The sequence below is a fragment of the Podarcis raffonei genome, chromosome 8 (assembly GCF_027172205.1).
Source record: "Podarcis raffonei isolate rPodRaf1 chromosome 8, rPodRaf1.pri, whole genome shotgun sequence".
Classification (NCBI taxonomy): Eukaryota; Metazoa; Chordata; class Lepidosauria; order Squamata; family Lacertidae; genus Podarcis; species Podarcis raffonei.
In genome coordinates this window covers 7,331,871-7,348,255 of record NC_070609.1, presented here as the reverse complement: position 1 = coordinate 7,348,255, position 16,385 = coordinate 7,331,871, and the positions used below count along the sequence as shown (strand labels likewise).

The following is a 16,385-nucleotide window of genomic DNA, read 5'->3' as shown; positions in this document are numbered from 1 at the left end:
GATGACTGTGTGTGTGTGTGTGTGTGTGTGTGTGTGTGTGAGAGAGAGAGAGAGAGAGAGAGAGAGAGAGAGAGAGAGAGAGAGAGAGACTGGAGGTGTTTAATGCCTTCTGCATGTGCCATGTTCTCAGTGGTCCCCAGAGGATTAGCCAAGGGTGAATGTGGCCCTCAGGCCAGAAGAGGGTTAGACACCCCTGCTGTAGGGAAAGAGCATGGCTGATCCAGAAGTCTTTGGTGAGCCTGCCTCTTTAGCAAGAGCCCGCAGTACACAGGACTACAGCCTCACACTTGGCAAGAATAGCCGGTTTTGACTTCTCCCTGTGACCTGCCTGATTGTCTCTGCCACATGCTGGAAGCAAACCTGATAAAACTGGGTCAGGTATTCTAAGATTCTGATTCATGCAGGCCTTGATGTTCGAGGAGTGCTAAAAGCAGAAATAGTAAGGTATTAGATATTGGCGCTTTGGGCACACACACACACACACACACACCATTTCTCAAAAAGAGAGCACAGAGCTGGAAAAAGTACAGAGAAGGGCAAAAGCAACGAGCAGTCGAGGTTCCTTCCCTACGCAGATAGTCTAAAATGTTGGGGGCCTCCTAATATTTAGCGGGGCGGGAGAGCAAAGGGGAGCATGTGGAAGACAGCTACGAATAACAAATTGTGCAGAGATAAATCATTTTTGGAACTCGGGAGTCACCAAGAAGAAGAAGAAGAGTTTGGATTTGATATCCCGCCTTTCACTCCCTTTAAGGAGTCTCAAAACGGCTAACATTCTCCTTTCCCTTCCTCCCCCACAACAAACACTCTGTGAGGTGAGCGGGGCTGAGAGACTTCAGAGAAGTGCGACTGGCCCAAGGTCACCCAGCAGCTGCATGTGGAGGAGCGGAGACACGAACCCGGTTCCCCAGATTAGGAGACTACCGCTCTTAACCACTACACCACACTGGCTCTTGATGGTCAAACCAATGGGGAGGAATTTCAGTACTTTCCCCCACAAACCGACAGAATTAAAATGCCATTTACCACTGCGAAGTGCGGCCATTGCCAATAGCCTTAGATGGTTTCTTAAAAAGGATTACGCACGTTTGAGGAAATATGAGAGAGTGGTGTGCCTTATCAGCGTCCACCAGTCAATCAGATTTATTTGCTAAAAGCCATTCGGTTATCACAAGAATTGCAGACCTAATCGAGTTGAAAGCTGCGTTTTGGCCCAGGTGTCCCCCCAATAATGTTGAACCCCATTTTGTATGATCTGCTGGGCTGCTAGAGCAAGAGCAAATGTAGAAGCCTTATATGTAATATATTAATCCTCACCAACCAAGAGATAGCAGATTCTCTCCAAACTGCTAAGAACAGAAACTTGTCTCAGTAATCTCAGAGGTGAGGCACCTGTAGCCTCTAGGTTTGTTGGAGTACAACTTCCATCATCCCCAGTCAGTGGTCAGGGTTGATGTGAGTTGGAGTCCAGAGACAACTGGAAAACCACTGGATCTCCAGCCCTAGGTAAAGGGACCCCTGACCATTAGGTGCAGTCGTGACCGAATCTGGGGTTGCGGCGCTCATCTCGCTTTACTGGCCGAGGGAGCCGGCGTACAGCTTCCAGGTCATGTGGCCAGCATGACTAAGCCGCTTCTGGCGAACCAGAGCAGCACACGGAAACACTGTTTACCTTCCCGCTGGAGTGGTACCTATTTATCTTCTTGCACTTTGACGTGCTTTCGAACTGCTAGGTTGGCAGGAGCAGGGACCGAGCAATGGGAGCTCACCCCTTCGCGGGGATTCGAACCACCAACCTTCTGATCGGCAAGTACTAGGCTCTGTGGTTTAACCCAAGCGCCACCCGCTTCCCCATCCCTGCCCTCAGGCAATTATGTAGGGAAGAATAAGATGCACAGTGAGGAAGATTTTCCACCTCCCTCCGGCCACAGATTTTATATATATATGGAAGTGAGAGCTGGACCATAAAGAAGGCTGATCACCGAAGAATAGATGCTTTTGAATTATGGTGCTGGAGGAGACTCTTGAGAGTCCATGGACTGCAAGAAGATCAAACCTCTCCATTCTGAAGGAAATCAGCCCTGGGTGCTCACTGGAAGGACAGATCCTGAAGCTGAGGCTCCAAGACTTTGGCCACCTCATGAGAAGAGAAGACTCCCTGGAAAAGACCCTGATGTTCGGAAAGATGGAGGGCACAAGGAGAAGGGGAAGACAGAGGACGAGATGGTGGGACCGTGTTCTCAAAGCTACCAGCATGAGTTTGACTAAACTGCGGGAGGCAGTGGAAGACAGGAGTGCCTGGCGTGCTCTGGTCCATGGGGTCACGAAGAGGCGGACGCGACTAAACGACTAAACAATAACAACAACTTTTTTGTTAATTTTTTTAACATATGAATTCCAACAATCATTTAAAATAACTTCTTATCTTATACAATATTTTAGGCTTCCGTCAACAACCTCTGAAGATTTTCCGTTCTTTATCACTTGTTCTGCATTTCTTAATTTCTCTATTACTTTTAATTGTCCTTAACTAATAATTCTTTCCAAATATTTCACAATATTTCACAAAGTTCTCCTTACAGAACTTCTTGCAGTCCTACTAGCGTAATCTGTTTATCACAATTGCTTTTCAAATAGTTCAAATATTTACTCCAGTCCTCTAAGAATCTCTGATCCCGCAGGTTTCGAATCTCTGGCCACAGATTCAGAAGCAGAAAGCTTACAGGCACCTCCCTTCTAAATACACTGTGGGCAGAGTTTGAAATCTCAGATTGCTCAAATTGCTTTTCTTTTCCAACAGGCAGTTAAAAAAAATATTTTTTTGGGGGGGAATTGTGTACACGTGAAAACATTGGCAGCATTAAGAGAAATTCAACAGTGTAAATAAGTTTTGATGGAAGTAATAATGGAATACTGAATGGTTGAGTTTATACAGTCAAACCTCAGTTCCTGAACACGCCTGTTTTAGAACGTTTCGGCTGCCAGACGCCACAAACCCAGAAGTAAATGCTCTGGTTTTCGGACGTTTTTTCGGAAGCCGAACATCCGACGCAGCTTCTGCTTGAGTGCAGAAAGCTTTTGCAACCAGTTGAAAGCTGCGCCTTGGTTGTCGAACATTTCGGAATCTGAACGGGCTTCCAGAATGGATTATGTTTGACAACCGAGGTTTGACTGTATAAGTCATTGATATTTTAAGATTGTTTAAATGAATATCCTAAATTGTAAAACAGAAAATGAAATAAAAATTAGATAGATAGAAAGAAAGAAAGTTAGATAGATGATAGATAGATAGATGATAGATATCGATAGATGATAGATAGATAGATAGATAGATAGATATAGATAGATAGATAGATAGATGATAGATAGGTAGATAGATAGATAGATATAGATAGATAGATAGATGATAGATGATGATAGATGATAGATAGATAGATAGATAGATAGATAGATAGATAGATAGATAGATGATAGATAGATAGATAGATAGATAGATAGATAGATGATAGATAGATAGATAGACAGACAGACATATAGACAGACAGACAGACAGATCGATCGATCGATATAGATAGATGATAGATAGAGATGTTAGATAGTTTGGAAGATCATAGTCAGATTTAACAGAATGAGACAATGGCGAGAATTGCATTGCTTGAAGATAACCTCTTGCGAACAAAACACCCCACTATTTTTTAACATTACATGTATGTATAAAAGTATATAATTTGTATACCACCCTTTATCTCAGGGCGGTTGACAGCATAAAAATAAAAGTTAAAAGTCAAAACACATAATAATAATAAAAACAAGAACAAAGCCAAAACAAGCCTCAGTCGCGCCGATCAACACCTCCCTCGTTTCCATGAATTTGCCTATTCCTTTTCAAATCAGACAAATCCTTGGAAACGTGGGAGGTGCCTTATCAGTGGTGGTTGAAGCGAACCTCCATGTTCAAGGGCAGTAGGCTGTGGCGCGAGTGGGGGGGGAATGGCCGCCATACTTGTGCCCTCTGTGCTTTGTGGCGGGCAGGCTGGGGCAGAGCTCTCTGGACAGAAACAGGCAGTGAAAGTAACTGAGAGTTGGCGGAGGGCCTTCCTGGGGATTGTGGAGTTGATGATGGGATGGATGGTAACCGGGGAAACAGCAGGGCTTCTCTCTGCTGATCAGCTTGGGTTCTAATGACTTAACTGGTTTAATCTACCCGAGAGGGAATTCTTTTAAGTGGATTTAGACAGAAGATCCTTCGGCTTAGAGAAAGGGTGGTGGAAAACTCGCCACGGCAGCCGGACAGGAGGCAGAGGTGTCTCAAAAGTAGACCCCACTGCCCACTTCTCGTTTTGTAGGGTTGCCTGTTGCCTCCTGAACAGAATGCCTCTGCTTTCCAAATCCCTGGGCCCGGGGAGCAGACGCTGCATTATAATAATAATAATAATAATAATAATAATAATAATAATTATTATTATTTATTTATACCCCGCCCATCTGGCTGAGTTTCCCCAGCCACTCTGGGCGGCTCCCAATCGAGTGTTAAAAACAATACAGCATCAAATATTAAAAACAGGGCTGCCTTCAGATTCTGCTCTGGTCTGACCTCTGTATTCTGCTCTGTATTCTGCTCTGGTCAGACCTCACCTGGAGTACTGTGTCCAGTTCTGGGCACCACAGTTCAAGAAGGACACTGACAAACTGGAACGTGTCCAGAGGAGGGCAACCAAATGGTCAAAGGCCTGGAAACGATGCCTTATGAGGAACGGCTAAGGGAGCTGGGCATGTTTAGCCTGGAGAAGAGGAGGTTAAGGGGTGATATGATAGCCATGTTCAAATATATAAAAGGATGTCACATAGAGGAGGGAGAAAGGTTGTTTTCTGCTGCTCCAGAGAAGCGGACACGGAGCAATGGATCCAAACTACAAGAAAGAAGATTCCACCTAAACATTAGGAAGAACTTCCTGACAGTAAGAGCTGTTTGACAGTGGAATTTGCTGCCAAGGAGTGTGGTGGAGTCTCCTTCTTTGGAGGTCTTTAAGCAGAGGCTTGACAACCATATGTCAGGAGTGCTCTGATGGTGTTTCCTGCTTGGCAGGGGGTTGGACTCGATGGCCCTTGTGGTCTCTTCCAACTCTATGATTCTATGATTCAGATGTCTTTTAAAAATAAAGACTAGAAACTTGCATTTGGTTGTACACTCAAATGCTTAGGGTGCCTAGTTTCTCTGCATCTGAGACCTGGTGGCACCATAGAACAAACCTTAAGGGAAGGGAGTTGAAAAACGCAGAGAAGCTCTGAATTCTAGGCTTTTAGAAGACACTGTCTCTAGGACAGTATAAGAGCTGTTTGACAGTGGAACAGTCCCCTGTAAGAGATGGTGGACTCTGACTCCTTGGAGGTTTTTAAGCAGGGGGTGGGACTCAAAAGAGCAGGGGGTGGGACGAAAACAGCTTTTTGCAGCCCAAGCAGGTATTCCCTTGTGGGGAACATGCCAGGAGCCATTGGTGCTGAGCTGGCCCAGAAACGAGAGTGAGTAGCGCAAAGCAACACATTTATTGTTGTTAGCCGTTCTGAGCCCAGCTTTGGCTGGGGAGGGCGGGATATAAATAATAATAATAATAATAATAATAATAATAATAATAATAATAATAATTATTCATCTGGGCTGGCAAAAGGCATCGTCACAGTTCCACAGAGCGGGCGTGGAGCAGGGCAGGTGAAGGGGTGTGGCCGAAAGAGGGGGCGTGGCTTCGGAAGAGCCCCCGGGGGCCAGCAAGACAGCCACCGAGGGCCGTATTTGCCGCACATCCCCAAAACCTGGTCTTCTCTCCCCCCCCCGGCTCATAAAATAGTTTCCCAAGATGCAGTGCAGTCAGAGAGGAAAAGCAATTTGAAAACCAGGATCAAGCACTTCTCTCAGCGGCTGGTAGCGTGCCAGAAATCATAGCAAAATGAATTGCTTAGCATAGACCTAAGTATGGCTTCTGTTACCCTCCATCATTTATTCAATAGCAGCATTAAATATGCCCACGGCAGAAGGCCAGAGAGCAGAATTCCCCAGCCTGGTGCCCTCAAGATGTTTTGGGCGACCACTTCCATCAGTCCCAGGCAGCATGCACAAAAAAACAAGTTGAGGTTACAGCATAGCTGTCAACCGTCCCTTATTTGGCGGAAAAGTCCCTTATCCCAGCGCCGTGTCCCGCTGCTCTCCTGGATTGATGATGTCCCTTAAATTTCCCGGGTTTCAAAGGAAGCAGCTCCTCTCCCTCCCTCCCTGCTGGCCAGGGAGGAGGGAGGCCCAACTGTGTTGCTTGGCTGCGTTGCTCACCCAATAAGGAGTCTAAGAGCGACTGGGGGGTGGAGCTTGCATGCCTTGTGCCGATCAAATCGGCCGCGGTGCCTGGGGATTCGCTTTTGCTCAGCGCTTCCCAGCGGAGAGGTGACGGTGGTTTTCCTTGCTGCATCCCCTTTGCCGGGTTGCTGCGCTGTGGGAACCACCGCTTGAGGCTTCGTTTGGCGGCTGGCTGGGCTTTCTGCCTTTGGCTCGGAGGGGCTCAGAAGTTGAACATACCTGTGCTTGGAAAATCCCTTATTTGGGCTGCCGATCCCTTATTTTCGAGGCTGCTGGTCCCTTATTTTCAAATCTGTAGGTTGACAGCTATGGGTTACAGGTTGAGGTTATTTTGCTCAGTTTGCAGCAAATGCATTGACCTGCCTCTCTATATGTTCCCCTTGTATTTTTAATCTTTGTTGGAAGCCGCCCAGAGTGGCTGGGGAGACCCAGCCAGATGGGTGGGGTACAAATAAATTATTATTATTATTATTATTATTATTACTACTACTACTACTACTACTACTTAGGGTTGTGCTAATGGGCTTGGGAAATCTGTATGACCCTTTCGTATTCTGTCTATATTCTGTGAAGATCAAACAGGCTCCCACCACTCCTGACTACCGGTTTTCTTACATACCGTATTTTTTGCTCTATAAGACGCATTTTTTCCCTCCTAAAAAGTAAGGGGAAATGTGTATGCATCTTATGGAGCGAATGCAGGCTGCGCAGCTATCCCAGAAGCCAGAACAGCAAGAGGGATCGCTGCTTTCACTGCGCAGCGATCCCTCTTGCTGTTCTGGCTCCTGGGATTCAGAATATTTTTTTTCTTGTTTTCCTCCTCCAAAAACTAGGTGCGTCTTGTGATCTGGTGCATGTTATAGAGCGAAAAATATGGTATATATTATTATGCAGAATGCCCTTGCATCAGATATCAAGGAAACAGACAACTATATGACTTTTAGAAGACACCTGAAGGCAGCCCTGTATAGGGAAGTTTTTAAGGTGTGATGTTTTATTGTTTTGTTAACTGTTTTGTTGGGAGCCTCCCAGAGAGCCTGGGGAAACCGAGTCAGATAGGCAGCATATAAATAAAATATTATTATTAATATTAATAATTACAGACAGATATGGGTGCTTGTTTCTGTGGATATGCATACGGGCCATATTGGCCGAAATAGGAGCCACCCCAAATATCATCAAATATGAAGTATCGTCAGATATGGCTTCAGTTATAGGCTGTGCTAAAGTGTTAGATGAGCCAGATTTGGAGATGAAAGGGCAATATAGTATATAGATAAATAGACTTGCACTCATACATGGATGGATGGTGGCTAACAGATTGAGGTTGAATCCTGACAAGACAGAAGTACTGTTTTGGGGGACAGGGGGCGGGCAGCTGTGGGCGACTCCCTGGTCCTGAATGGGGCAACTGTGCCCCTGAAGGACCAGGTGCGCAGCCTGGGAGTCATTTTGGACTCACAGCTGTCCATGGAGGCACAGGTCAATTCTGTATCCAGAGCAGCTGTCTCCCAGCTCCATCTGGTACGCAGGCCGAGACCCCACCTGCCAGCAGACTGTCTCCTCAGAGTGGTACATGGTCTGGTTATCTCCAGCATTGTCTACTGCCATGCACTCTACGTGGGGCTACCTTTGAAGGTGACCCGGAAACTACAACTAATCCAGAATGCGGCAGCTAGACTGGTGACCGGGAGCGACCGCCGAGACCACATAACACCGGTCTTGAAAGACCTACACTGGCTCCCAGTATGTTTCCGAGCACAATTCAAAGTGTTGGTGCTGACCTTTAAAGCCCTAAACGGTCCAGTATACCTGAAGGAGCGTCTCCACCCCCATCATTCTACCCGGACACTGAGGTCCAGCTCTGAGGGCCTTCTGGCGGTTCCCTCATTGCGAGAAGCCAAGCTACAGGGAACCAGGCAGAGGGCCTTCTCGGTAGTGGCACCCGCCTTGTGGAACGCCCTCCCACCAGATGTCAAAGGGAAAAATAACTACCAAACTTTTAGAAGACATATTTTAATGTTGAATAGGTTATTGTATTTTAGTGTTTTATTAGAAGCTGCCCAGAGTGGCTGGGGAAACCCAGCCAGATGGGTGGGGTATAAATTATTATTATTATTATTATTATGAATATGGACAGGAAGGTGCAGGAAAAGAGCAAGAGAGACTCATAGGATTGTGGAGTCAGAAGGGACCATGAAGGTCCTCTAGTCCACCCCCATTCAGTGCAGGAATCTTTTGCCCAAGGTGGGGCTCAAACCCCAACCCTGAGATTAACAGCCTCATGCTCTGCCAACTGAGCTATCCTGGGTAGGTGGGTGGGGCCCTCCTCATGCCCTTCCACATCCCCATGTTTTCTCCTAGACGCAACTAACGCTCAACGCATTAGGTCATGCCCATTTTCCCCTGTGGGTTGAGCATACGAAGGTGGCTGTCACTGAAAAAAAGAATAGGAAAAAAAGACAATGCTTTGAGACGCTAGCGGCTGAATTCGGGACGCTCTACGTGCAAAGCACCTGCCCTGCAACTGAGCTGCAGCCCTTCCCCAGGTGGTGAATTTTGGGCCACCCTAAGGGTGGCAGAGGGACGCAGGTGGCGCTGTGGGTTAAACCACAGAGCCTAGGACTTGCCGATCAGAAGGTCGGTGGTTCGAATCCCCGCGACGCGGTGCGCTCCCGTTGCTCGGTCCCTGCTCCTGCCAACCTAGCAGTTCGAAAGCACGTCAAAGTGCAAGTAGATAAATAGGTACCACTCTGGGGGAAAGGTAAATGGCGTTTCCGTGCGCTGCTCTGGTTCGCCAGAAGCGGTTTAGTCATGTGGCCACATGACCCAGAAGCTGCACGCCGGCTCCCTCGGCCAATAAAGCGAGATGAGCGCCGCAACCCCAGAGTCGGCCACGACTGGACCTAATGGTCAGGGGTCCCTTTACCTTTAAGGGTGGCAGAGATGGGGGCACACAGACTTGACTCGTGGGGTGCCTCACCCCCCAGAATTCCCCCCCTGCACGACTCTCACTGAGCCCATTCACCTTGATGGTGCTTGCGCCGGAGTAATGTGACACGTTCCAACACCAGTGATTTGCATGCTGCATGTTAATTCAGGGAGGCGGAGGTGCCATATGGAATTTCCGCATCAAAAGCATAACCTGGTGTGTGTGTGTGTTTGTGTGTGTGTGTGTGTGTTATATGAGTGTGCACACATGCACACACTCACACACACCTTTGCACATGCCTGGATCTCCAGTCAGAAGGACGTCTCTCCCTTTGGGTCCTTCTGTTCTGGCATCTTTTTGAAAAACAAAAAGTGACGGGGAGGTGGAGTGGAGAGCGAGAGAACGAGAGCGAGAGAGAGAGACCTGTTTTCATCAAGAGAGGGCTTTGATTTAGTACCGCAGGGGACCTTTGCAATCTGGACACAGCAGCGGGTCCAAATCGCTTATCACAAGGTTTCTCGCCAGCCCCGGCATTAACATCTTCCTCAGCGTGGGACTGGGAAGCAGAAGTAGGTCAGGCCTGTATCTTGGGTAAGTTCTGCGCAGGAAAGCAGCACAACCCCTCCGCCAGGGCCAGATAAAAATAGGTGCTCCCATCTGAAAGAGAGGGGGCTGCTTATTATAGACGGGTAGGAAGTTTAGCTTTTGTGTGTGTGTTTTTTTTTGCGATCTCAGGTTGCTGATCTTCACCACGCTGCTCCAAGGAATGGAGAGCTTTGTGTGGAATCCGGTACCGATTCCCAGTCTGAATGGGTCCAGGTTTCTTGGGAGTGTGCAATCATTATTTTTTTCAAATTTGATATTATGCTTCGGTGGTTCGGCGAGTCCGGCATCCAGCTTCCAAAAGCTATGGGCCTCTGGAAGCAGACGAGAATGACATGGAGGTGATGACTGTTTGCTAAAAAAGCAGCATTCACCATCCTGGTGGTCTTTGGAGACCACATAACACCAGTCTTGAAAGACCTACACTGGCTCCCAGGACATTTCTGAGCATAATTCAAAGCGTTGATGCTGACCTTTAAAGCCCTAAACAGCCTCGGTCCTGTATACCTGAAGGAGCGTCTCCACCCCCACCGTTCAGCCCGGACACTGAGGTCCAGCGCCGAGGGCCTTATCGCTGTGAGAAGCGAAGCTACAGGGAACCAGGCAGAGGGCCTTCTCGGTGGCGGCACCCGCCCTGTGGAACGCCCTCCCACCAGATGTCAAAGAGAAAAACAACTACCAGACTTTTAGAAGATATCTGAAGGCAGCCCTGTTTAGGGAAGCTTTTAATGTTTAATAGGTTATTGTATTTTAGTGTTTTGTTGGAAGCCGCCCAGAGTGGCTGGGGAAACCCAGCCAGATGGGCGGGGTATAAATAAAAAATTATTATTATTATTATTATTATTATTATTATTAGGATGAAGCTGCCTTATATTAAGTCAGAACTTTGGTCCATCTAGCTCAGTATTGTCTGGCAGCAGTGGCTGTCCAGGGTTTCAGGCAGGGGACATGGCCCGCCCTTCTTGAAGATGGAAGGAGGGGTTGAACATGAGGCCTTCTGCAGCCAAAGCCGATGTCCTATCACTGAGCTGCAGCCCTTCCCCATTGTGTGAGAAAGGGCAGAGGAAAAAAGGTTTGAAGGCAGAGAAAATATGTGAAGTTGCTTGAGGAAGAAGGAGACCTTGAGGGTGGCTGAGCGTGAGGAGCTGGGGAAGCAAAGCTCCTGCAGGAAGGGATAGGAGGGTCAGGAGAGAAGGAAGCACAGGCCCATGGAAGACTTGAAAGACACCTGGGTTTGAATCCAGGCCCGCAAGGTGCCCTGGGATGGCATCACAACTGCCTTCTGCCTTTGCCAATGGCGCTTGGGGCTGTTCCTACTCTGTGTGTGTGTAGTGGGGCAAATTCTGGGTTTGTTGTTGTTCTTTAGTCGTTTAGTCATGTCCGACTCTTCGTGACCCCCTGGACCAGAGCACGCCAGGCACTCCTGTCTTCCACTGCCTCCTGCAGTTTGGTCAAACTCATGCTGGTAGCTTCGAGAACACTATCCAACCATCTGGTCCTCTGTCGTCCCCTTCTCCTTGTGCCCTTCATCTTTCCCAACATCAGGGTCTTTTCCAGGGAGTCTTCTCTTCTCATGAGGCGGCCAAAGTCTTGGAGCCTCAGCTTCAGGATCTGTCCTTCCAGTGAGCACTCAGGGCTGATTTCCTTCAGAATGGAGAGGTTTGATCTTCTTGCAGTCCATAGGACTCTCAAGAGTCTCCTCCAGCACCATAATTCAAAAGCATCAATTCTTCGGCGATCAGCCTTCTTTATGGTCCAGCTCTCGCTTCCATACATCACTACTGGGAAAACCATAGCTTTAACTATACGGACCTTTGTTGGCAAGGTGATGTCTCTTCTTTTTAAGATGCTGGGTTAATTCTGGGTTAAGAAATGTCTATTTCCATAAATAAACAGCGCAAAGAAATGTCAGTGGTTTTGCAAATATTTCTATAAATGTGTCCAGTGTGCATTCTTTACTCCATACCTTTCATATATCGAAGGGATTCAGTTTGGGTTTCTTTGCTATGGCATTTTATGGGAAGAAACCGAGTGGCAGCAGGAGGCGGAGAGCTATTTTAACTATGAGTTGGTGGGCTTTCGGCTGCCCCACCGGGCATAGCTGTTCCTCTTTGAACAGTTACCTACCAGGCAGAATGCCAACATTTCTCTTCCCGCTAGGCCTGGGCAGGGGCAAAAAAGGCTGGGTCCTTTGTGCAGCCTTGAGGACTAAAAACTTGTGTTTGGTTATCAACTCCACTGCTTAGGGTGCCTAGTTTTTCTGCATCTGAGACCTGGTTGCACCATAACAAACCCTAAGGGAAGGGAGTGGAAAAACACAAAGAAATTCTGAATTCTAGGTTTTTAGAATGGGACGCGGGTGGCGCTGTGGGTAAAACCTCAGTGCCTAGGACTTGCCGATCGTATGGTCAGCGGTTCGAATCCCCGCGACGGGGTGAGCTCCCGTCTTTCGGTCCCAGCTCCTGCCCACCTAGCAGTTCGAAAGCACCCCTAAGTGCAAGTAGATAAATAGGTACCGCTCTGGCGGGAAGGTAAACAGCGTTTCCGTGTGCTGCGCTGGTGCTGGCTCGCCAGAGCAGCTTTGTCACGCTGGCCACGTGACCCGGAAGTGTCTCCAGGCAGCGCTGGCCCCCGGCCTCTTAAGTGAGATGGGCGCACAACCCTAGAGTCGGACACGACTGGCCCGTACGGGCAGGGGTACCTTTACCTTTACCTTTAGGCTTTTAGAAGACCTTTACCTTTACCTTTAGGCTTTTAGAAGACACTGTCTCTAGGACAGTATAAGAGCTGTTTGACAGTGGAACAGTCTCCCTCAAGAGATGGTGGACTCTCCTTCCTTGGAGGTTTTTAAGCAGAGGTTGGATGGACATCTGTCATGTACGCTTGAGATGCTTGCATTGCAGGAAGTTAACAATAACAGCAACACTAATAAAAATTTATTATTTATATGGCACCCATCTGACTGGGTTGCCCCAGCCACTTTGGCCGGCTTCCAACAGAACATCACACATTAAAAGCTTCCTTACAAATTGCGAGACAAGGACAACTGTGACTTCAAGGAGGAATGGGAACTTTTAACAAATTATCTAAAAAGACAAAATGAATTGGACTCCTTGGCAGGTTTTGAATGAACATACACAAATTTATCGGTTGACCACATGATGGATAGATATGTAAGGATATGTACAATTTTATAATATGCAGAGGAAATATGTGAGGAGAAATCAGGGAAATGAGCTGTGGGAAGTCCCTGGTGGGGGAAAAATAATGTATGTGATTATATGGTTTGATAATTTGTTATGTGGAAATTGATCAATAATTTTTTTAATAATAATAATAATTTATTATTTATACCCCACCCATCTGGCTGGGTTTCCCCAGCAACTCTGGGCGGCTTCCAACAAAACACTAAAATACAATAACCTATTAAACATTAAAAGCTTCCCTAAACAGGGCTGCCTTCAGATGCCTTCTAAAAGTCAGGTAGTTGTCTATTTCTTTGACATCTGGTGGGAGGGCGTTCCACAGGGCGGGTGCCACCCCTGAGAAGCCCCCTCTGCCTGGTTCCCTGTAACTTGGCTTCTCGCAGCGAGGGAACTGCCAGAAGGCCCTCGGCGCTGGACCTCAGTGTCCGGGCAGAACGATGGAGGTGGAGACGCTCCTTCAGGTATACTGGACTGAGACCATTTAGGGCTTTAAAGGTCAGCACCAACACTTTGAATTGTGCTTGGAAACATACTTGGAGCCAATGTAGATCTTTCAAGACCGGTGTTATGTGGTCCTGGCGGTCGCTCCCAGTCACCTGTCTAGCTGCCACCTTCTGGATTAGTTGTGGTTTCCACATCACCTTCAAAGGTAGCCCCACGAAAGTGACAGGAGGAGCAAGGGGCCAACCAAAACAAAAAGTCTATAAGGATTGGAGAATCTTTAAAGAATATTTAGGAAACTGTGGAATCAAAGGAAACATCTCGGCCCAATTAGACTGATCCCTGTATTGTATAAATATAAGCTTGCAGGGCGGTAAAAAGAAATTATATAAGAAAGATGTAACTGTGCAGTACAAAGTAATAGATAGACAAAGTACAGTGAGATTAATTGGAAATCAGTTTTAAATTTCTTTTCTATCAATTTTATAATTGTGTTCAATACCAGGAGTATATATGATGATAATTATATTAATCTTATATCTTATAGTGTGGTGGTTTGTTTGTTTTTTCTGCTATTTGTTTCTTTGATTGCATGTTTGTTTACTTGTATGTACGTCTGTTTTTCATTTTAAATTTTTTAAAAAATTAATTTCATATTAATTTATTTTAAATTAATAAAGATATATTAAAAAAAACAAAGGTAGCCCCATGTAGACCACACTGCAGCGGTCCAAGCGGGAGATAACCAGAGCATGTACCACTCTGGCGAGACAGTGCGCAGGCAGGCAGGCTGGACTAGACAACCCTTGGCGCCACCTCCAACTTTCCAGATCTGTGTTTCCGTGATCGCAGACGTAGCTGCCGCCGATTGCCAGCCCTAGACACCTGGCTGGAGGCAGTGGGGATGGAAGCTCAGATGAGATGGCAGGAGTGGATTTTGGTCCATGCTGGACCAGACTTCTGTGGTGTCTGCTGATGTGCTTTTGTGGGTTTGGGGGAATGCATTATGTTCTTGGCAAAGACGCAAACTGCCTGTGGCGACGCCTTCCTTAATAATAGCTACAGGGAATAGGTCACCTGTACTGGTTCCCTTTTAAAAAATAAATAATTTCATTTTATTTACAGTGGTACCTCGGTTTAAGTACTTAATTCGTTCTGGAGGTCTGTTCTTAACCTGAAACTGTTCTTAACCTGAAGCACCATTTTACCTAATGGGGCCTCCTGCTGCTGCTGCGCCACCGGAACACGATTTCTGTTGTCATCCTGAGGTAAAGTTCTTAACCTGTGGTACTATTTCTGGGTTAGCGGAGTCTGTAACCTGAAGCGTCTGTAACCTGAAGCGTATGTAACCCGAGGTACCACTGTATTTGTTAACATTCTTATATTACATTGGTAAACATTGTCATATTACATTACAGGACTTACTATAATATAATTCCCAAGATGTATACAAAAATTATATACAAATTTTATATACGTAGAAAGAAAATGAAACAAAAAAAGAAAGAACAAAGAGGGGGGGAACAACCCCCCCCCCAAAATCATATACATACCAACACACTAGACTTCCTGTCTTTCCTGTTGTATATTCCTTCTTTTGCAAATGAATGTACTCTTATTATTGTATATTTCTTTACATATGATCTAATACATTCCTATATCAATATGTGCTCTTAGTCTTATTTCTCAACTCAGTCTCACTCCAACGTCAATCAGATGCCAGCATAGATAGCGAACCTTTACTGTATTTTTGAACGTATGTTTTATATCTATCCCACTTTTCTGCAAATTTTTGTTTTGAATTGCCTCTCAGGGTATTTGTCGACTGCGCCATTTCAGCAAATTCTTGTCGCTTGTAATGCCAGTCCGTTATTGTCGGGGCTTCTTGTTCCTTCCACCCCTTTGCCACCAAAGTCCCTTTGCCAGCTGGATCCTCCTGTCCCTTAAGAGACTTTGTGTTGCCACACTAGAAGCCAGTCCAGGCCGAATTCTATGCAATACGCCTGTCTCCCGCGATGACGTGCCCTGCCTGGAAAGTTGGCACGGGCTCCCTTTCTTGTTGTGGCCAGAGACTGCCCCGGCTCTCGTCCGCCCTGGGATTCAGATGGTGCTTCCTGACGCCTTGTTTCTGTTCCTTCTCTTGCAGAGGATGGCGAGTACTTCCTCAAGGTCCTGATCCCCAGCTATGCCGCCGGATCCATCATTGGAAAAGGAGGCCAAACGATTGTCCAATTGCAGAAAGAAACTGGAGCCACTATCAAGCTCTCAAAATCTAAGGACTTCTATCCAGGTGAGCGTGGGCAGCTGGGAGGGTCAACAAGGTGGAAGGAATTCTTTGTACATTTGCCAACGTTGGCGGTTCATATGGTGTACATTCCTGGTGTCCCAAAACCAGGGACGGGGAAAAGCTTGTTCATACGTGTCTGTATGCAGAGACAGCGTGGTATAGCGGTTAGAGCGTTAGACTAGGATCTGGAAGAGCAGGATTCGAATCCGCTCCCGGCCATGAAGGTCACCTCTCGGCCTAACCTACCTCGCAGGGTTGTTTGTAGGGGTTAAATGTGGAGGGGGAGAACCATGGATACAGCCTTGAGTTCCTGGCAAAAGATGGTAGGATACAGAAGCAGGGAATAAATTTCAAAAACGTCGCTTCTGCACTGCTGTATTGTTTTTAACACTTGATTGAGAGCCGCCCAGAGTGGCTGGGGAAACTCAGCCAGATGGGCGGGATGTAAATAATAAATTATTATTATTATTATTATTATTATTATTATTATTAGCAGCCGAATGTATGAACTCAGTCCCCTGAAGAAAGTTGAGTCTTGGGGATATTGAGAGGAGATGCGATAGCCGTCTTCAA

The 16,385-nt window shown here is 46.7% G+C and overlaps 1 protein-coding gene across 1 annotated transcript in view; it reads left to right on the top strand.

Moving 5' to 3' along the window:
• NOVA2 (NOVA alternative splicing regulator 2) overlaps nucleotides 1–16,385 on the top strand; it is a 67,607-nt gene that overhangs the window by 13,979 nt on the left and 37,243 nt on the right. The window contains exon 2 of the mRNA XM_053401849.1: nucleotides 15,672–15,815. Coding sequence (XP_053257824.1) covers nucleotides 15,672–15,815 — 144 coding nt within the window. The remainder of the gene's footprint in view (nucleotides 1–15,671; nucleotides 15,816–16,385) is intronic.